This window comes from Mobula hypostoma, chromosome 9 (genome assembly GCF_963921235.1).
Source record: "Mobula hypostoma chromosome 9, sMobHyp1.1, whole genome shotgun sequence".
Classification (NCBI taxonomy): domain Eukaryota; kingdom Metazoa; phylum Chordata; class Chondrichthyes; order Myliobatiformes; family Myliobatidae; genus Mobula; species Mobula hypostoma.
Genome location: NC_086105.1, coordinates 65,335,657 through 65,358,741, shown reverse-complemented (window position 1 = coordinate 65,358,741; position 23,085 = coordinate 65,335,657). Strand labels below are relative to the sequence as shown.

Here is a 23,085-nt window from a genome sequence, read left to right as displayed (position 1 = left end):
GACCCAGGAGCTGGAAACTTGAAGCTGCTCACTCTTTCTGTTGCTGACCCCTTAATGAAGACTGGTGTGTGTTCTCTTGACTTCCTTTTCCTGATAACCACAATCAATTCCTTGGTCTTAGATTGTTGTGACACCACTCAACCAGCCAATCTATCTGACTCCTAAACACCACCTCATCACCATCTGAGATGCTGCTATCAGCAGCTGTGTTATTGGTGAATTCATAGATGGCCTTTGTGCTATTCCTAGCCACACAGTCATGAGTACAGAGTAGAGTAGGGCAGTGGGCTAAGCATGTATCCTTGAGGTGCGCCAGTGTTGATTATCAGAGAGGAGAAATGGTTGGCATAAAGAGAGGAAAGATGAGTTGAACAGAGAAATTTTTCCTGAGAGTGAGATACTGAGGGCAGTTCCCAGTACTTTAAGCTTCTATGTTATAAAATGTGGGCTAGATGATACACAAACAATAAAATAAACCCAAGCCAACATGATGACATTGCCTATACTGTAGCTCGTTCTCTCTCCACAGATGCTGCCTGACCTGCTGAGTATTTTCAGCACATTGTGTTTTTTGTCCATTGCCCATAACATTGAGCTGGGTGCATCTGGACGGATAAAAGTCCAAGGTTTTTGGAGTGGACCTTGAGCATGTGACCTACAGGCACAGGGAGATGAGGTGGTGGCCCAGCAAAGTTGATAATGCAGCTATTGCTCTGAGTACTTGGTGAAGAATGGGATTAAGTTCAAGAACAAAGGAATACTTGTGCTGGAAAGCTTAATGCCAGTATTGATCCTGTTCCCACAAGGTGTGTGTAGGCCCAGTTAACTACTGCCTTCAAAAGAGACAACATTGATTCTGTTATGGTTATTATTCTATAGATTTATTAAGTACATCCACAAGAAAATGAACCTCAAGGTTGTATATGGTGACATATACAGTGGTATGCAAAAGTTTGGGCACCCTTGATCAAAATTTCTGTCACTGTGGATAGCTAAGCGAGTAAAAGATGAACTGATTTCCAAAAAGCATAAAGTTAAAGATGACGCATTTCTTTAATATTTTAAGCAAGATTACTTTTTTATTTCCATCTTTTACAGTTTCAAAATAACAAAAAAGGAAAAGGGCCCGAAGCAAAAGTTTGGGCACCCTGCATGGTCAGTACTTAGTAACACCCACTTTGGCAAGTATCACAGCTTGTAAACGCTTTCTGTAGCCAGCTAAGAGTCTTTCAATTCTTGTTTGGGAGATTTTCGCCCATTCTTCCTTGCAAAAGCCTTCTAGTTCTGCGAGATTCTTGGGTCATCTTGCGTGCACTGCTCTTTTGAGGTCTATCCACAGATTTTCAATGATGTTTAGGTCAGGGGACTGTGAGGGCCATGGCAAAACCTTCAGCTTGCGCCTCTTGAGGTAGTCCATTGTGGATTCTGAGGTGTGTTTAGGATCATTATCCTGTTGTAGAAGCCATCCTCTTTTCATCTTCAGCTTTTTTACAGACTGTGTGATGTTTGCTTCCAGAATTTGCTGGTATTTAATTGAATTCATTCTTCCCTCTACCAGTGAAATGTTCCCCTTGCCACCTGCTGCAACATAAGCCCAAAGCATGATTGATCCACCCCCGTGCTTAACAGTTGGAGAGGTGTTCTTTTCATGAAATTCTGCACCCTTTTTTCTCCAAACATACCTTTGCTCATTGCGGCTAAAAAGTTCTATTTTAACTTCATCAGTCCTCAGGACTTGTTTCCAAATTGCATCAGGCTTGTTTAGATGATTCTTTGCAAACTTCTGATGCTGAATTTTGTGGTGAGGACACAGGAAAGGTTTTCTTCTGATGACTCTTCCATGAAGGTCATATTTGTGAAAGTGTTACTGCACAGTAGAACAGTGCACCACCACTTCAGAGTCTGCTAAATCTTCCTGAAGGTTTTTTGCGTTCAAGCGGGGGTTTTGATTTGCCTTTCTAGCAATCTTACAAGCAGTTCTCTTGGAAAGTTTTCTTGGTCTTCCGGACTTCGACTTGATCTCCACCATTCCTGTTAACTGCCATTTCTTAATTACATTATGAACTGAGGAAACGGCTACTTGAAAACGCTTTGCTATCTTCTTATAGCCTTCTCCTGCTTTGTGGGCATCATTTATTTTAATTTTCAGAGTGCTAGGTAGCTGCTTAGAGGAGCCCAAGGCTGCTGATTGTTGGGACAAGGTTTGAGGAGTCAAGGTATTTATAAAGCTTTGAAATTTGCATCACCTGCCCTTTCCTAACGATGACTGTGAACAAGCCATAGCCCTAACAAGCTAATTAAGGTCTGAGACCTTGGTAAAAGTTATCTGAGAGCTCAAATCTCTTGAGGTGCCCAAACCTTTGCATGGTGCTCCATCCCTTTTTTCACTCTAAAATTGTACAAAACAAAAATAATACACTAATCTTGCTTGAAAAGTATGTTTCATTTTTTAACTTTATGACTTTTGGAGATCAGTTCATCTTCTACTCACTTAGCTATTCACAGTGACAGAAATTTTGACCATGGGTGCCCAAACTTTTGCATGCCACTGTATATATATTACTGTAATTGATAGTATATTTTACATATTGTACTTGATCACTGTGGCACAACAACACATTTTGCGACCTCTGCCAATGATATTAAACCTGATTCTGAGATGGGCTGAATGACCTGTAGTGCTCCATGACTCTGAGCTTCTTGATCAGCAAAGGTGTCAAAGGTTACGGGGAGAAGGCAGGAGAATGGGATTGAGTGAGATAATAAATCAGCTTTGATTGAATGGAGGAGCAGACTTGGTGATTTGAACAACCTAATTCTGCTCCTATGTTTTATGGTCTTCAGGCAGTCAAATGATTTTCAGATAGCAACTTAGTTATTAGTAATGGTCAGAGCCAATTTAGCTCAGCTCAGTGAAGCATTAAATGCACATCTGGTGGGAAATGTTTGCTTGACGGGTGATTGAGAATTAACGTTGACCCAGACACGTGACCCCGTATCCTTGAGCTTTTGATTTTTTCCATCATCAGTGGATTATTTAAAGATAAGAGATAAAGATTAGCTTTATTTGTCAAATGTACATTGAAACATAGGTCATATGCGTCAACAGCTAACACAGTCTGATGCAGGGACACGATGCAGGGTTTCGACCTGAAAAGTTGACATTTCCCTTCCCTCCCTCAGATGCTGCTCAACCCACTGAGTTCCCCCAGCAGGTTGTGTGATGCTCCAGATTCCAGTATCTGCCATCGTTTGCATCTCTCTTGGTTACCTGAAGGCCTGTTGCCCTGATCTATGCCTCTGTGACTATAATATCAGCACCAGGTTTATCATCACTCTCATGTTTGATTTGAAATTTGTTGTGGCAGCAGTATGGTTTAAAGTGCAATAAATAAAAAAGGAATAATGAGGTAGTGATCATGGATAATTTAGAAATCTGACCACAGAAGGAAAGGAGCAATTCCTGAATCACTGAGTGTGGTTCTTTAGGCTCCTGTACCTCCTCCCTGATGGTAGTAACGAGAAGGCATTTCCTGGATGGTGAAGGTCCTTGATGAAGGTTGTCATCACCTTGAGGAATTGCCTCTTGAAGATAATCTCGATGGTGGGGAGGGTCATGTTCATGATGGGGCTGACAAGTCTACAACCCTGTTGTGATCCCCTGCTCTGGAGCCTCAATAACACATGTTTAAGGCAACCAGTCAGAGTGCTCTTCACTGTACATCTGTAGAAATTGGCAAGATCCTTGGTGAGATACTAATTCTACCTTGTTGTTTCTAACTCTGTGGTTGAAGTCTATTCTCCCAATGTTTCTGGGCAGAGAGTTGTAGGTTCACACTGCCCCTACTGTCTTAGAAGTTTGCGCAGAGTCGCCATGTCATGAAAAACTTCAATAGATGCACAGTAGAGAGTATCCTAACTAGTTGCATCATGGCTTAGTATGGAATGTGGCTTAGTGGTGGATATGGCCCAGTCCACCACAGGTAAAATGTTCGCACCATTGAGCACATTGACGATTGAGCACTGCCACAAGAAAGCAGCATCCATCATCAAAGACCCCCACCAACTACACCATGCTGACTTCTCACTACTACTATTGGGCAGAAGGTACAGGTCCTATACCACCAGGTTTTAGAACAGTTATTCCCCTACAACCATCAGGCTCCTGAACTGCCGTGGATAACTTCACTCAACTTAACACTGATCTGATTCCAGAACCTATGGACTCACATTCGAGGACCCCATAGCTCATGTTCTCAGTACGTATTATTTAATTATAGAGTCATAGAGAAGTACTGCACAGAAACAAACCCTTTGTCCCATCCAGTTCATGCCGAACAGCCATTTAAACTGCCTACTCCCAACGACCCGCACTGGGACCATAGCTCTTCATATCCCTACTCTTCTCGTGGCTATCCAAACTTCTGGGCGTTGCAATCGAGCTCACATGGACCACTTGTGCTGGCAGCTCATTCCACACTCTCACAACCCTCTAACTGAAGGAGATTCTATTCATGTTCCCCTTAAACTACTCACCTTTCACCCTTAACCCATGACCCCTCCCCACCCAACCTCTGTGGAAAAAGCCTGCTTGCATTTACTCTCTCTGTACCCCTCTACCCGCCTTATTTGCATACTTTTTCATTTGCACATTGGTTGTTTCTTAGTCTTTGTTTATAGTTCTAAAATATTCTATTGTATTTTTGATTTTCCTGTAAATTCCTACAAGAAAATGAATTTCCAAGTAGCATGTGGTAACATATATGGACTTTAATAATAAATTTTACTTTGACTTTGCCTCTGTTTGGAAAAAGAATTTTCCCAGTACCTTCTGGACTCAAGCACCATATCCTCGAGTGCTGAGATGAGCATTGTGGCTACTCTTTACCTAGTCCTCACCTGCTGCCTCGGGTGGGCATTGCAGCTTCTGAAGTGTGGCTCTGAAGAAGACTACCGTTCTCTCGTCCCTCACCTGGAGATGCTCTTGCCTGACTTTCTCCATGTGACCCTCACCAGCCCCACCCTTTCCACTGTCTCAGCAACACCCCCTGATCACTCCCCACCTGTCACCCACTTCTCTATTCTCTCTGTCACCCGCTCTTCTGTCCCCTCTTATCATGCGTGAAAGGGCGTCATGTTGGCACCAGAGTCACAGTGACATTTGCAGTCTGCCCCCAGCACACCCTCGTACTGTGTTGGTTTTAGATGCAAAATGATGCATTTCACTATGTTTTGATGTTTATGTTACAAATAAAGCGAATCTTTTAAAAGAGGGGTATCAGATTAAAAGAGGTAAGCACAGTGGGCTGAAGGGCCCCTACTCTATTTGAATGACTTATTGATTCTTTTTTATATCCATTCCCCTCTTTTTTCTCTCCCCCTTTTTCTTTTACCCTTGCCCTCCCTCGACTTCCCCACCTGCCCACCTCCGCCTACCCTCTCCCTCGCTGAGTGTATAACTCGCACCTGAATCCTGTCTCCATCACTGGTGCACTGTCCCCACACAGTACATCTGTCACCGTGGATTCTTCTGAAACTACGACCCCCTCAGTCTAGACAGAGCCTCCTACCTTGTTTCTGTGAAACCAGAAGCCATCATCGTCGCTACCTTTCACTAGTTTTGCCAATCTCATGTTTACATAAGTAGCACAGGGCAGTACAGGCCTTTCGGCCCACGACGTTGTGCCGACCTGTTATAGATCTACTCCAGGATCAATCTACCCCTCCCTCTTACACAGCCCATAACCCTCCATTTTTCTTTCATCCAGGTGCCTATTTAAGAGTATCTTCAATGTGAGGGAGGGAGGAATGGAGCTTGCTTTGCTGTTGTTGTTTTTTGTTTTATTGTATGTTGTGTACTGCATTGTATATTGTGTCCTGTGTTGTGTGTTGTGTTCTGTGTTGTTCTGCTGAGCATTGTGGGCTTTCTATGTCTGCGCTTGACTGTGTGGTGACAGTTGCGGCTTTGCCCCCATTTTATCCGTATAGGTTGTGCTAATTGTTAATGCAAATGTTTCAATGCACATCTGATAAATAAATGAATCTGAATCTTAAATGTCCCTATTATATCAGCCTCTGTCATCACCTTTGGCAGTGCATTCCAGGGAACCCCCCCCCCCATTCTCTGTAAAAACCTACATCTATTATCTCCCCTAAATTTTCCTCTATTTGCCTTAAAAGAATATCCTCTGGTAATGGCCATTGCTGCCCTGGCTGTCCACTCTATCTACGTCTCTTATCAATCTTATCATCTTGTGCAGCTCTCGTAAATTGTTGCTCATTCTCTGTCATTCCAAAGAGAAAGGGCCTAGCTTGCTCAATCTTTCTTCTTGAGCGATGCTTTCTAATCCAGGCAGCATCTTGGTAAGTCTCCTCTGCACCCTCTTTAAAGCTTCCAATTATTCCTGTAATGTGGTGACCAGGAATGAACACAATGCTCCAAGTGTAGTCAAAATGGTTTATAGAGCTGCAACATTAACTCGTGGCTCTTGAACTTAATCCCCTGACTAATGAAGGCCAACGCACCATATGGCTTTTTAACTCTCTTGGCAACACAGAGCATTTTCTGACCTTTTCTTGTAAAACATTATTGGCTTCACACGACGCTCCTCCAGATGTTTTTGTTTAGGAGGTTAAGGGTTCGAATCTCATGTGAGATGTTTTGCACACTGAGTAATAGATATCAGGGGTCTTAAAATACTTGTAATCTGATCCACAGTTTTATACATTTGTATAAATTGGGAAGGAACTTCAATTAGAGTTCAATCCTTCAAATCTCAGATCAGTTACACCCTGAGTTTTTCTTGGTTATCCATTGTGGGTATTGTTTTAAAATAAGACCATAAAATGTAGGAGCAGAATTAGGCCATTTGGTCCATCAAGTCTGCTCTGCCATTCAATCATGACTGATTTTCTAACATCTGCATCTTCTTCTCTACTACCGAGCAATTGTTTTACAGTGCCAGTCTCAGCCTGTGTTTGGCCCCATAATGGCAGTAGTGGAGGCCGTGGACAGACATGTTGATTGCTATTTATTGTCAAAGGCATAAGTGCCCAGCGAATAAATGCCATGAAAGTTGCCTCTTTTGTAGCAGCAGCACAGTACATTACAAGACAATGTTCAAAGTAAATTTATTATCAGAAGTACATGTATGTCACCATTATACAACCCTGAGATTCATTTTGTTGCGGACATTTACAGTAAGTACAAAAAAACACAACACTCATAACAAGACAGGTAACCAATGTGGAAAAAGCAACAAACTGCAAATACAAAAAGGAAAAATAGTAAATAACTAAGCAGTAAATATCGAGAACCTGAGATGAAGTGTCCTTGAAAGTGAGTCCATAGATTGTGGAACCAGTTCAGTGTTGAAGTTGAGTGAAATTTTCCCTCTGGTTGAGGAGCCATAATGTCCCTGAGCCTGGTGGTGTGGGTCCTGAGGCTCTTGTACCTCCCTCCCGATGGCAGCGTCAAGGAAAGAGCATGGCCTGTGTGGTGAGGGTCCTTGATGATGGATGCTCCTTTCCTGTGACAGCACTCCTTGTAGATGTGCTCAGTCAAACAAACTTATATAAGTTAACATAAATTATATGTAACTTATAAGTGAAAAAAATAAAATAACAAAATAAACATAGCAACTGTCTCGATCTGAGAGACAGGAAATAAAATTATAGTCCGATGTATTGTTCAGGTTTTCGAGGTGGGTTCAAGAACCTGATGGCAGTGGGGAAGAAGGTGTTGTTGAACCTTGAGGTGTGGACTCTCCAGTTGCCTGGTCCTCCTGCCCGATGACAGCATCAAAAAGAGAGCATAGCATGGATGGTGGGGGGCTGATCGTGGGTGTCATCTTCCTGAGATGGTGGGAAGGTTGTACCTATGATGGAAATGCTGTAGTACTGATCAAGTAATTCAAGCCTTTGGGTGGGTAGTGAGTGTAAAGTGTCTAAGATAATTAAGTAAATCTTACCTTTTGTTTCTCGTTTTAGGAAACTTCCAGAACTACAAGTCGATGGAAAAGGTAAGGAATATTGTTTTTCTGATCTACCAGTTGTGTTGGCTAATTCGGGCCTTAATCAAGGTGTGCTGCAGTATCAAACCTTTAACATAGTTGACTGAATAGTTTGACCATTCCTGGCCCTCCACCCTTTTCTTACACAGTTCCCAGTGTCTCCATCTTCCTCCTACCTGTTCCTGGGTCCTTGCACCTCCCTTCGTTCCCTTCCCTTCCCTCCCTTCCCTCCCAGCTATTTCCAGGTCCTTGGATCTTCATTCCCTTTCCATCCCTATCTCCCAGAGCCTCCACCTTTCATCCTGACCATTCCGGGGTCCTTGGATCTTCCTTGCCTCTCCACTCCTGCTCATTCCCAGGTTCTTGTTTCTTCATTTATCCCCTTCTCTCGAGGCTATTCCAAGATCCTTTGATCTTCATTCCCTATCCTTTTCACCCGCCCCCAGAGTCCACTCTTGTCTTTCTGGAATCATTGCATCCTCCTTACTCCACTGCCTCCAACCTTCTGCCCATTCTTAAATCCTTGGATTATTGTCTCCACTCCCCCGCCCCCATTTCCGGGATCTTCGCTCCCTCTCCACCTTCCCCCTGACTTATTCCAGGGCTTTTGGATCTTCCTGACCTCCCCCACCCATTTCTAGGTCCTAGGATTTTCATTCCTCCCCCACCCCCCCATCTCCAGGAGTCTCACCCTCCCACTAGGACATTCCCAGAACCTTCTCCTCCTAGGGTCTCTGGACTGAATCTCATCTAACCCTAGGGCTGTTCACCGTTTTCCCAGCAGACTCCATAAACCAAACCAGGAATCTCCTCAGAGTGAAGCAGTCAACACAGTGCACAAAGCAATGGGTAATTAAAAATAAATTGAATCATTTAGTTGGCCGAACAAAATGGCTTTGAAACAGAATAAAGTATTTGATGTTGTGGTGTTCTTCGCGCTTGGCAGTTAGCTTGCAGACGTTTCATCACCAGTCGAAGTGGCATCCTCAATGCGCAGATGTTGGTGTTTCTCTTTGGGAGTGCTCACGTTTATGTAGGCCCGATTTGCTTGCCTCGTCCTGATTGGCTACCCCTTCAGTTGACCTTTGAATTCTATTGGTTCATGTTTCTTTGGCTCTTAGGGGTTCTATTTCAGTATGTGTGTTTATAGAGTTATTGGAAGAAAACCACGCTTCTAAAAATTCTCATGCCTGCTTCATGTTTGCCTGTGCCAGAGATTCCGTGGTGTCCCAGTTAAAGTGGTGTTCATGTACCGAGATCAGCGACAGTGAATCATGTCTCTGTACTGTCCATTTGTGTTCTCAGGAACACAATGACAACGTCAAACGCATCAACCCAAGCTACCAATATTCACCACCATTCTAGAATAAACATGTTCATGTAATTTAGAAGACGAAGGAACACATACCAATCCTTATATAGAGGGATCAGAAGTGGAGAGAGTGAGCAGCTTCAAGTTCCTGGGTGTCAAGATCTCTGAGGATCTAACCTGGTCCCAGCATATTGATGTAGTCATAAAGAAGGCAAGACAGCGGCTATACTTTATTAGGAGTTTGAAGCAATTTGTCATGTTAACAAATACACTCAAAAACTTTTATAGTTGTACTGTGGAGAGCATTCTGACAGGCTGCATCACTGGTATGGAGGGGCTACTGCACAGGACTGAAAGAAGCTGCAGAAGGTTGTAAGTCTAGTCAGCTCCATCTTGGGCACTAGCCTACAAAGTATCCAGGACATCTTCAGGGAGCAGTGTCCCAGAAAGGCAGCGTTCATTATTAAAGATCTCCAGCAACCAGGGCATGCCCTTTTCTCACTGTTACCATCAAGCAGGAGATACAGAAGCCTGAAGGCACACACTCAGCGATTCAGGAACAGCTTCTTCCCCTCTGCCATCCAATTCCTGAATGAACTTTGAAGCTTTGGACACTAGCTCACTTTTAAAAAATAAACAGTATTTCTGTTTTTGCACATTTTTTAATAATCTATTCAATATACATAATTGATTTACTTGTTTATTTATTGTTTTATTTTATTTTTTTCTCTATCTGCTAGATTATGTATTACATTGAACTGCTGTTGCTAAGTTAACAAATTTCACGTCACATGCCGGTGATAATAAACCTGATTCTGATTCTGAGCATTACCATAACTAATCAAAATTAGTATTATTTTTCTGTAACTTTGTCCGTCTTGTCCACAATTTAACAGCAACTGCCTTTGCTGTTACAGAGCAGAGGAATGAAGGGTTCTGGGGAAAAGGCAGGTAGGTGGAACTGAGTTCACGGCTAAATCAGCCATGATCTTATTGAATCCGTACAGGCCAGATGGCCGTCTCCTGCTCTTAGTTCTCATGTTGTTAGGTCAAACATTGTAAATTCAGTTTGACCCACACTGCTGATATTTTTTATGTATCAGCATGTTTCCCATACCAAAGGTCAGCTCCCACCCTAATCAAAGTTTCACCCTTTTTCTCCTTGATTCTCCTATGCTCTTGGTCCAACCATCAGTTCAGTATGGAGGTAGAGAGTCATACAGCATGGAAACTGGCCCTCCAGCCCAACCATGCTGACCAGTACATTCCATCAAGGCTAGTTCCATTTGCCAGGATTTGGCTCATAACCTTGCAAACCTTTCCAATCCGTGTACCTGCCTGCATTTTAAACATCGTTATTGTGCCTGCCTCAATCACTTCCTCTGGCAGCTGATTCTACGCAGGTACCACCCTTTGTGTAAAAATCTGCTCCTCGGGTTTCTCTTAAATCTCTCCCCTCACCTTTAAACCTACGCCCTCTAGTTCTTCATTGCCCATCCTTGGGGAAAAGACTGTGCTTTCACCCTATCTACGCCCTCATAGTTTTATACACCTCAATAAGTCTCTTACGCTCTATGGAATAACGTTCTAGCTTGTCTAAACTCTCGCTGCAACTCCTGGCAACATCCTTGTAATTCTTTCCTATAACAGAGTGACCAACACTGAACACAGTACTCCAAGTATGACCTCACCATTGACCTGTACAACTGCACCATGAGCTCCCAACTTTTATACTCGGTGCCCTTCCTGATGAAGGTCAGCATGCAAAATGCCTTTTTCACCAACCTGTCTACTACCTCTGTCCCCACTTTCTGCCCAATTACACCCATGTGACCAATTAATCTACTTGCCCAAATAATAAGGGATGAAACCAGAGCACCCAGAGGAAACCCATGTGGTCATGGAGAGAACATACAAGCTTCCTGCAGACAGCGGCAGAAACCGAACTAGAGTTGCTTGCGCTGTGATAGCATTTTGATAACCGCTACACTCATCCATGATCTGGGATTATAATTATAATCTTTAAAAACACATTTGAACAGATACATGGACAGTAAAATGCCCGCCAGTGGTGCAGTGGCATCCACACAGGACTTTGAGGCAAGTGGTCCCGGGTTCGAATCCTGCCAGCTCCTTGCAGCCTTTCCATCTGTGCTGGGTTGACCGTCAAGCTGACAACTCGGCCTCGTAAAAAACAGACAAAAATGCCAAAGAAATAGCGAGGTTGCTGCCTGATGTGGCACAAGGCGTGGAAAGGAACAACAACATAGATAGTAAAAGCCTCGGGGGACATTGGCCAAGCACAGGCTAAAGGATAGACATCTTCGTTGGCATGGACAAGTTGGACCAAGGCATCTGTTTCCATGCTGAATAACTCTGAGATCAGCATCTTTTTAAGAATACAGAGTCTGTTCTGTAATTCTGAAGGAGATCATTTCTGGTTTATTTTCTGGTGTAACTACAGTCATGGGTTAAGGGTGAAAGGTGGAAAATTTAAGGGGAACATGAGGGTGTACTATTTCAACTCAGGGTGGTGGGAGTCTGAAATGAGCTGCCAGCCAAAGTGGTGGATGTGGGTTCGATTTTAACAGCTAGAAGTTTGGATATGTACATGGATGGGAAGGTATACGGAGGCCCAGGTGCATGTTGATGGGACTAGGCAGATTCATCTCTGGATTGCTACCTGTGCCACACATCAGTGAAGGTAAGAATAGGCACAAAGTAGTGGTGTACCAGTCTGTGACTATGAGAATACCAGCACAGCGAAAGCCAGTCGTTGTTCCCCTTGCTGATTTTTGCCTCATGCTAGAAAATGAGGAGGTGATAGACAGGAGCTACAGGGAGGTAATCACCCCCTAGGTTGCAGGAGGCAGGTACATGGGTGACTGTCAGGAGAGGGAAAGAAAATGGGCTGCCAGCGCAGAATACCCCTGTGACCATTCCCCTCAAAAATAAGTATGCCGCTTTGGATACTGCTGAAGGAGATGAACCACCGGGGGGAGATGCAGTGCCCAGGTTGTTACACCCAGGATACAGGAAGAGAGTAGGAGGATGACGATGAGCAAGGAAAGGATGCTTGAAGTACAGGAGACCCCGGGAGATGTGCCTCTCGTAAACAGGTTCTCCCTCTTGGAAGCTGTCGGGACAGAAGACAGTGCCAGTCTGAGAGGCGGACGGGTCTGCAAGTCAACAATTGGCGCTGAGGCAAAGCCAAGGAGACAGACGTCAGGCAGAGCTGTGGTAGTAGGGGACTCCATAGTGAGAGGTACAGAAAGGGGTTTTTGTGGCAACAGGCGAGATTTAAGGATGGTGTGCTGCCTCCCTGGTGCCGGGATCCAGGATGTCACAGACCAATTGCAGGGAATCCTCAAGAGTGAAGGTGAACATCCGGAAGTGGTGGTGCATGTCAGCACAAATGACGTGGGGAAGAAGAGGAAAGACATTCTACAGCGCAACTTCAGAGAACTCGGTAGAAGGATTTCCAGGGCGGTTATCTCTGGTTTGCTTCCAGTTCCCTGTGCTGGAGTGGTCAAGAACAGGGAGATAATGGATCTGAGTGTGTGGCTGAGGAACTGGTGCAGGAATCAAGGATTTACATTCTTGGACCACTGGGGTATGTTTCGGGGTAAGGATGAATTGTACAAAAGGGACGGGTTGCACCTTAATAAGCGGGGCACCAGCATTCTGGCAGGCAGGTTTGCCTCTGCAACACGGGTGTGTTTAAACTAAGTAGTGGGGGGGGGGAGGGGACGAACTGGAAACATAAGGATGGAGATAAAGGGAAAGTGAGAATAAGAAAAGTTAAGAATGACAGCAGAATCAACAGAGCAGAAAGCTCAAGAAGGGATCGTACAGTATGGCCAAGTGGCTAACATCTGCCGGACGATGCTGAGGATGTTCTACGGGTCTGTGGTGGCCAGTGCTATCATGTTTGCTGTTGTGTGCTGGGGCAGCAGGCTGAGGGTAGCAGACACCAACAGAATCAACAAACTCATTCGTAAGGTTAGTGATGTTGTGGGGATGGAACTGGACTCTCTCACGGTGGCGTCTGAAAAGAGGATGCTGTCTAAGTTGCATGCCATCTTGGTCAATGTTTCCCATCCACTACATAGTGTGCTGGGTGGGCACAGGAGTACATTCAGCCAGAGACTCATTCCACCGAGCTGCAGCACAGAGCTTCATAGGAAGTCATTCCTGCTTGTGGCCATCAAACTTTACAACTCCTCCCTTGGAGTGTCAGACATCCTGAGCCAATAGGCTGGTCCTGGACTTATTTCATAATTTACTGGCATAATTTACATATTACTATTTAACTATTTATGGTTCTATTACTATTATAATGGGTGACTTCAATCTACATGTAGATTGGGTGAACCAAATTGGTAAAGGTGCTGAGGAAGTGGATTTCTTGGAATGTATGCGGGATGGTTTTTTGAACCAACATGTCGAGGAACCAACTAGAGAGCAGGCTATTCTGGACTGGGTTTTGAGCAATGAGGAAGGGTTAATTAGCAATCTTGTCGTGAGAGGCCCCTTGGGTAAGAGTGACCATAATATGGTGGGATTCTTCATTAAGATGGAGAGTGACATAGTTAATTCAGAAACAAAGGTTCTGAACTTAAAGAGGGGTAACTTTGAAGGTATGAGACGTGAATTAGCTAAGATAGACTGGCAAATGACACTTAAAGGATTGACGGTGGATATGCAATGGCAAGCATTTAAAGGTTGCATGGATGAACTACAACAATTGTTCATCCCAGTTTGGCAAAAGAATAAATCAAGGAAGGTAGTGCACCCGTGGCTGACAAGAGAAATTAGGGATAGTATCAATTCCAAAGAAGAAGCATACAAATTAGCCAGAGAAAGTGGCTCACCTGAGGACTGGGAGAAATTCAGAGTTCAGCAGAGGAGGACAAAGGGCTTAATTAGGAAGGGGAAAAAAGATTATGAGAGAAAACTGGCAGGGAACATAAAAACTGACTGTAAAAGCTTTTATAGATATGTAAAAAGGAAAAGACTGGTAAAGACAAATGTAGGTCCCCTGCAGACAGAAACAGGTGAATTGATTATGGGGAACAAGGACATGGCAGACCAATTGAATAATTACTTTGGTTCTGTCTTCACTAAGGAGGACATAAATAATCTTCCAGAAATAGTAGGGGACAGAGGGTCCAGTGAGATGGAGGAACTGAGCGAAATACATGTTAGTAGGGAAGTGGTGTTAGATAAATTGAAGGGATTGAAGGCAGATAAATCCCCAGGGCCAGATGGTCTGCATCCTAGAGTGCTTAAGGAAGTAGCCCAAGAAATAGTGGATGCATTAGTGATAATTTTTCAAAACTCGTTAGATTCTGGACTAGCTCCTGAGGATTGGAGGGTGGCTAATGTAACCCCACTTTTTAAAAAAGGAGGGAGAGAGAAACCAGGGAATTATAGACCGGTTAGCCTAACGTCGGTGGTGGGGAAACTGCTGGAGTCAGTTATCAAAGATGTAATAACAGCACATTTGGAAAGTGGTGAAATCATCGGACAAAGTCAGCATGGATTTGTGAAAGGAAAATCATGTCTGATGAATTTAACAGAATTTTTTGAGGATGTAACTAGTAGAGTGGATAGGGGAGAACCAGTGGATGTGGTATATTTGGATTTTCAAAAGGCTTTTGACAAGGTCCCACACAGGAGATTAGTGTGCAAACTTAAAGCACACGGTATTGGGGGTAAGGTATTGATGTGGATGGAGAATTGGTTAGCAGACAGGAAGGAAGCAAAGAGTGGGAATAAACGAGACCTTTTCAGAATGGCAGGCGGTGACTAGTGGGGTACCGCAAGGCTCAGTGCTGGGACCCCAGTTGTTTACAATATATATTAATGACTTGGATGAGGGAATTAAATGCAGCATCTCCAAGTTTGTGGATGACACGAAGCTGGGTGGCAGTGTTAGCTGTGAGGAGGATGCAGAGTGACTTGGATAGGTTGGGTGAGTGGGCAAATTCATGGCAGATGCAATTTAATGTGGATAAATGTGAAGTTATCCACTTTGGTGGCAAAAATAGAAAAACAGATTATTATCTGAATGGTGGCTGATTAGGAAAAGGGGAGGTGCAACGAGACCTGGGTGTCATTATACACCAGTCATTGAAAGTGGGCATGCAGGTACAGCAGGCGGTGAAAAAGGCGAATGGTATGCTGGCATTTATAGCGAGAGGATTCGAGTACAGGAGCGGGGAAGTACTACTGCAGTTGTATAAGGCCTTGGTGAGACCACACCTGGAGTATTGTGTGCAGTTTTGGTCCCCTAATCTGAGGAAAGACATCCTTGCCATAGAGGGAGTACAAAGAAGGTTCACCAGATTGATTCCTGGGAAGGCAGGACTTTCATATGAAGAAAGACTGGATGAACTGGGCTTGTACTCGTTGGAATTTAGAAGATTGAGGGGGGATCTGATTGAAACGTATAAAATCCTAAAGGGATTGGACAGGCTAGGTGCAGGAAGATTGTTCCCGATGTTGGGGAAGTCCAGAACAAGGGGTCACAGTTTGAGGATAAAGGGGAAGCCTTTTAGGACCGAGATTAGGAAAAACTTCTTCACACAGAGAGTGGTGAATCTGTGGAATTCTCTGCCACAGGAAACAGTTGAGGCCAGTTCATTGGCTATATTTAAGAGGGAGTTAGATATGGCCCTTGTGGCTACGGGGATCGGGGGTATGGAGGGAAGGCTGGGGCAGGGTTCTGAGTTGGATGATCAGCCATGATCATAATAAATGGCGGTGCAGGCTCGAAGGGCCAAATGGCCTACTCCTGCACCTATTTTCTATGCTTCTATGTTTCTATTTATTATTTATGGTGCAACTGTAACGAAAACCAATTTCCCCCGGGATCAATAAAGTATGACTATGAAATAGGAATTGATATGGGAGGTGAGGGGAGTAATGAATTAAAAGTATTGTATATGGATGCACAGAGTATAAGAAATAAAGTGGATGAGCTTGAGGCACAGTTGGAAATTGGTAAGTATGATGTTGTGGGAATAACAGAGACATGGCTTCAAGTGGACAGGGCCTAGGAAATGAATATTCAAGGGTATACATCCTATCGAAAGGACAGACTGATGGGCAGAGCGGTTGGGGTGGCTCTGTTGGTGAGGAATGATATTCAGTCCCTTGCGAGGGGGGACATAGAATCAGGAGACGTAGAGTCAGTATAGATAGAACTGAGAAATTCTAAGGGTAGAAAGACCCTAATGGGAGTTATCTACAGGCCCCCAACAGTAGACTGGATGTAGGGTGTAAGTTGAATCAAGAGTTAAAATTGGCATGTCACAAAGGTAATGCTACAGTTGTTATGGGGGACTTCAACATGCAGGTAGACTGGAGGAATCAGGTTGGTACTGGACCCCAAGAAAGGGATTTTGTGGAGTCCCTCCGAGATGGATTCTTAGAACAGCTTGTACTGGAGCCTACCAGAGAGAACACAATTCTAGATTTAGTGTGGTGCAATGAACTGGATTTGATCAGGGACCTCGAGGTAAAGGAGCCATTAGGTGGTAGTGACCATAATATGATAAATTTTAATCTACAATTTGAGAGGGAGAAGGGAAACTTGGAAGTGTCAGTATTACAGTTGAACAAAGGGAACTATGGAGCTATGAGGGAGGAGCTGGCCAAAGTTCAATGGAACAATACCCTAGCAGGGATGACAGTGGAACAGCAATGGCAAGTGTTTCTGGGAATAATGCAGAAGGTGCAGGATCAGTTCATTCCAAAGAGGAAGAAAGATCCTAAGGGGAGTAAGAGGAGGCCGTGGCTGATAAGGGAAGTAATGGACAGTATAAAAATAAAAGAGAAGAAGTATAACATAGCAAAGACGAGTGGGAAGCCGGAGGATTGGGAAACTTTTAAAGAGCAACAGAAGGTAACTAAAAAGGCAATACGCAGAGAAAAAATGAGGTACGAAGGTAAACTAGCCAAGAATATAAAGGAGGATAGTAAAAGCTTCTTTAGGTAGGTGAAAAGGAAAAAAATAGTTAAGACCAAAATTGGGCCCTTGAAGACAGAAGCGGGTGAATTTATTATGGGGAACAAGGAAATGGCAGATGAGTTGAACAGGTACTTTGGATCCGTCTTCACTAGGGAAGACACAAACAATCTCCCAGATGTAATAGTGGCCAAAGGACCTAGGGTAATGGATGAATTGAAGGAAATTTATATTAGGCAGGAAATGGTGTTAGATAGGCTGTTGGGTCTGAAGGCTGATAAGTCCCCGAGACGTGATGGTCTGCATCCCAGGGTACTTAAGGAGGTGGCTTTAGAAATCGTGGACGCATTGGCAATCATTTTCCAATGTTCTATGGATTCAGGATCAGTTCCTGTGGATTGGAGGGTGGCTAATGTTGTCCCTCTCTTCAAGAAGGGAGGAAGAGAGAAAACAGGGAATTATAGACCGGGTTAGCCTGAAGTCGGTAGTGGGAAAGATGCTGGAGTCAGTTATAAAAGATGAAATTACGACACATCTGGATAGTAGTAACAGGATTGGTCCGGGTCAGCATGGATTTACGAAGGGGAAATCGTGCTTGACTAATCTTCTGGAATTTTTTGAGGATGTAACTATGAAAATGGACAAGGGAGAGCCAGTGGATGTAGTGTACCTGGACTTTCAGAAAGCCTTTGATAAAGTCCCACATAGGAGATTAGTGGGCAAAATTAGGGCACATGGTATTGGGGGCAGAGTACTGACATGGATTGAAAATTGGCTAGCTGACAGAAAACAAAGAGTAGTGATTAATGGGTCCCTTTCGGAATGGCAGGCAGTGACCAATGGGGTACCGCAGGGTTCAGTGCTGGGACCGCAGCTGTTTACAATATATATTAATGATATAGATGAGGGAATTAAAAGTAACATTAGAAAATTTGCCAGTGACACAAAGCTGGGTGGCAGTGTGAAATGTGAGGAGGATGTTATGAGAATGCAGGGTGACTTGGACAGGCTGGGTGAGTGGGCAGATGCAGTTTAATGTGGATAAATGTGAGGTTATCCACTTAGGTGGTAAGAATGGGAAGGCAGATTATTATCTAAATGGAGTCAAGTTAGGAAAAGGGGAAGCATAAGGAGATCTAGGTGTTCTTGTACATCAGTCACTGAAAGCAAGCATGCAAGTACAGCAGGCAGTGAAGAAAGCTAATGGCATGCTGGCCTTCATAACGAGGGGAATTGAGTGTAAGAGCATAGAGGTCCTTCTGCAGCTGTACAGGGCCCTGATGAGACCACACCTGGTGTACTGTGTGCAGTTTTGTTCTCCAAATATGAGGAAGGACATTCTTGCTATTGAGGGAGTGTAGTGTAGGTTCACAAGGTTAATTCCTGGGATGGCGGGACTGTCATATGTCGAAAGATTGGAGCGACTGGGCTTGTATACTCTGGAATTTAGAAGGCTGAGAGGGGATCTTATTGAAATATATAAGATTATTAAGGGATTGGACACGCTGCAGGCAGGAAGCATGTTCCCGCTGACGGGTGAGTCCAGAACCAGAGGCCACAGTTTAAGAATTAGGGGTAGGCCGTTTAGAACGGAGTTGAGGAAAAACTTTTTCACCCAGAGAGTGATGGATATATGGAATGCTCTGGCCCAGAAGGCTGTGGAGGCCAAGTCTCAGGACGCTTTCAAAAAAGAGATGGATAGAGCTCTTAAAGATAGTGGAATCAAAGGTTATGGGGATAAGGCGGGAACTGGATACTGATAGTGGATGATCAGCCATGATCACAGTGAATGGCGGTGCTGGCTCGAAGGGCCAAATGGCCTACTCCTGCACCTATTGTCTATTGTCTCTGGCACTGAGTCTGGTGCTGTGGTTTGGAAGGGAAAGGGGAGGAGGGAAGGAGAGGACTGAAGTAGTGATAGGGGGTTCCATAGTTAGAAGTGTAGACACAAGATTCTGTAGACATGAAAGAGACTCCTGATGCTATGTAGCCTTCCAGGTGCCAGGGTCAGGGACATCTGGATCAGGTCCGTGGCATCTAAGGGGGAGGGTGAGCAGCCAGAAGTCTTGGTACATTTTGGCACCAAAGGCATGGGAAGAAAAGGGAGGTGGTCCTGAAGAGAAAGTATTGGGAGTTATGTAGAAAGCTGAAAAGCAAGACCTCCAGGGTGGTTATCTCTGGATAGCTGCCTGTGCCACGCATCGGTGAGGGTAAGAATAGGATGATTTGTTGATGAATATGTGGCTGAGGAACTTGTGCAGGGGCAAGACTTCAGGTTTCTGGATCATTGGAATCTCTTCTGGAGAAGGTACGACCTATATAAAAGTAATGAGTCACACCTGAACCCGAGGGGGATCAATATCCTTGTGGGCAGGTTAGCTAAAGCTGTTGGGGAAGGTTTGAACAAAATTGGCGGGGGGATGAGAACTGGAGTGATGGGGCAGTTGGTATACAAGCAGTTGTAGTTGTAGTGAGGCTTGTCAGGAAGGTCAGGACGAATAGCAAGCTTTTAAAAACAATTAGAAGGCAACTAAAAAAGCAATAAGAAGGTAAGATATGAAGGTAAGCTCGCCAATAATATCAAAGAGGATAGGACAAAATTGCGGTCAGTGGGATGAGTTGCAGTGTAACATAGGGACAAAATCAAAAAGGATGACAAATACAGGGCTGAAGGTGTTGTATTTGAATAAGGTAGATTTTGTAGCGCAGTTAGAGATTGGTAGGTGTGACGTTGAGGGCATTGCTAACTTGTGGCTGAAAGAAGATTATAGTTGGGAGCTTAACATCCAAGGATACAGGTTGTATCTAAAAGTCAGGCAGGTAGGCAGATGGGTGGGGTGTCTCTGTTAGTAAGGACTGAACTCAAATCCTTAGAAAGAGGTGACATAGGATCGGAAGATGTAGAATCCGTGTGGGTGGAATTGAGAAACTGCAAGGGTAAAAAGACCCTGATGAGAGACATGTATACAGGCCTCTGAAAATTAGCCAGGGTGTGGAGTATAAATTACAATGGCAGATAGAAAAGGCATGTCAAAAGGACAATTTTCGATAGTAATAGGGGATTTCCGGTAGATTGAGAAAATCAGGTTGGTGCTGAATCCCAACAGAGGGAATTTGTAGAATGCCTATGAGATGGCTTTTTAGAGCAGCTTGTGGTTGAACCCACCTGGGAGAAAGCTGTTTTGGATTGGGTGTTCTGTAATGAAATGGATTTGATTAGGGAGCTTAAGGTCAAGAAACTCTTAGGAGACAGTGATCATAATATGACAGAATTCACCCTGCAATTTGAAAGGGAGAAGCTAAGTCAGAAGTATCAGTATAACAGTGGAGTAAAAGGAATTATAGAGGCATGAGAGAGTAGCTGGTCGATATTGATGGGAAGGGAACGCTAGCAGGGATGACGACAGAACAGCAATGGATTGAGTTTTTGAGAGCAATTCGGAAGGCATAGGATAGATACATCCCAAAAAGAAGTAGTACTCTAAAGTAGGCTGATGTGCTGATAAGGGAAGTCAAATACAACATAAAAGCAAAAGGGAGGGCATATAATAGAGCAAAAATTAGTGGGAAGCTAGGGGAATAGCAAGCTTTTAAAAACAATTAGAAGGCAACTAAAAAAGCAATAAGAAGGTAAGATATGAAGGTAAGCTAGCCAATAATATCAAAGAGGATACTGAAAGTTTTTTTCAGATACATAGAGTGTAAAAGAGAGGCAAGAGTAGATATTGGACTGCTGAAAAATCACACTGCAGTGGTAGTAATGGGGGACAAGGAAATAGCGGACAAACTGAATAAGTATTTTGCATCAGTCTTCATTGTGGAAGACACAAGCAGTATGCTGGAAGTTTAAGAGGGTCAGGGGCCGATGTGAGATTCTGGCATGGTTCCAGAGGACTAAAAAATTTCAAATGTCTCTCCACTCTCCAAGACTTAAGGGAGGCAGAAGAAAGGCCTGTTAGCCTGACCTCAGTGGTTGGGAAATATAGGAGTCGATCATTAAAGTTGTGGTTTCAGGGTATTTAGAAGCACATATACCCCTCAACAATGATGTGGTAAGGTGAACAACTGGAGTGCCATGTGGGTGGCCATAAATATGGATATGTACAGACGAGAATGGAAACGTATGTAAAGGATGGGAAGTTATTGAATGGTTTAGTGTATATAATTATTTTTGAATAAAGTATATTTTGAAATTTAAAAAAATTTAGAAGCACATGCTAAAATAGGTCGAAGTTAGCATTATCTGTTGTAATTCTTTGAGTAAATAGTAAACAGGATTGACGAAGGAGAATTGGTGGATGTTGGGTACTTGATTTTTCAGAAGTGCTGCACGTGAGGCTGCATCACAAGTTAAGAGCCCATGTTATTATAGGAAAGATACTAGCATGGATAGAGGATTGGTTTATTGGCAGGAGGCAAAGAGTGGGAACAAAGGGAGCCTTTTCTCGTGTTAGGACTGCTGCTTTTTATGTTATATGTTAATGATTTGGATGAAGGAATTGATGGCTTTGTCTTTGTTCATGTTTATGGACAGTACAAAGGTTAGTGAAAAGACAGGTAGTGTGAAGGAAGCAGGGAGGCTTCAGAAAGACTAAGATTAGAAGTGGCAGATAGAATACACTGTTGGGAGGTGTCTGGTCATGCACTTTGTTAGAAGGAATAAAAGCGTAGACTATTTTCTACATCTGGAGAAAATTAAGAAATCTGAGGTGCAAGGGGATTTGAGAGTCCTCGTATAGGATTCCCTAAAGGTTCACTTGCTGGTTGAGTCGATAGTGGTGAAGGCAATTGCAATGTTAGCATTCATTTTGAGTGGACTAGAATATAAAAGCAGGGTTGTAATGTTGGGCCTTTATAAACACTGATCAGACTGCAATTCAAGTATTGTAAGCAACGTTGGGCCCCTTATCTAAGAAAGGATGTGCTGACATTGGAGAGGATTCAGAGGAGGCTTGTGAGAATGATTCTGGGAATGAAATGGTTATTGCTGGAATTTAGAAGAATGGAGGGGGGAGGGGGGAGAAGGAATTCTCATTGAAACCTATCGAATGTTAAAAGGCCTAGATAGAGTGGATGTAGAGAGGATGTTTCCAGTAGTGGGAGAATCTAGGACCAGAGGGTACAGCTTCAGAATAGAGGAATGTTCACTTAGAACTGAGATGAGGAGGTATTTCTCTAGCCAGAGAGTGGTGAATCCGTGGATTTCATTGCCACGGGCGGCTGTGAAGGCCAGGTCATTGGGTATATTTAAAGCAGAGGCAGATAGGTTCTTAATTAGTCAGGGCATGAAAAATTACGGGGAGAAGGCAGGAGAAATGGGGTTGAGAGGATAAGTGGATCAGCCATGATGAAATAGAGCAGACTCAATGGGCTGAATGGTCTAATTTTGCTCCTATGTCTTATGGTTGTATGGCCCTTCCACATTGTGACAGACTTTGTTCATTTGAGAAGGTAGTCAAGAGCTAACGACTATTACATACCCTGGTAATTATATTTGTGTATGGTTTTACCAGTGAGTTAAAAGCCATGTCAAACACAGTCATTCTGCATTTAACATTCTTTGTTGGTGACGTCACCTAATTGTATAGTTTGTGTTACCAATGATATCAGGTAGAACTGACTGCAACAACTTGTGACTCTTCTAAAGTGCTGAGTCATAGCAAAGTCATGCATTACTCTTCTAACCTGAAAGTCCAGGCCACTCTGTGGCTGCAGGTTAATGTTCACATGACTGACGTTGGCCGTCAAAACAACTTTCCTGTTCAGTAAAACTCGACTAATTTGCT

General features: G+C 43.7%; 1 protein-coding gene across 3 annotated transcripts in view; it reads left to right on the top strand.

Moving 5' to 3' along the window:
* Nucleotides 1-23,085, top strand: part of pawr (PRKC, apoptosis, WT1, regulator) — a 181,467-nt gene that overhangs the window by 144,244 nt on the left and 14,138 nt on the right. For all 3 annotated transcript variants that reach the window (XM_063058425.1, XM_063058424.1, XM_063058426.1), the window contains exon 4: nucleotides 7,990-8,021. In XM_063058425.1, coding sequence (XP_062914495.1) covers nucleotides 7,990-8,021 — 32 coding nt within the window. The remainder of the gene's footprint in view (nucleotides 1-7,989; nucleotides 8,022-23,085) is intronic.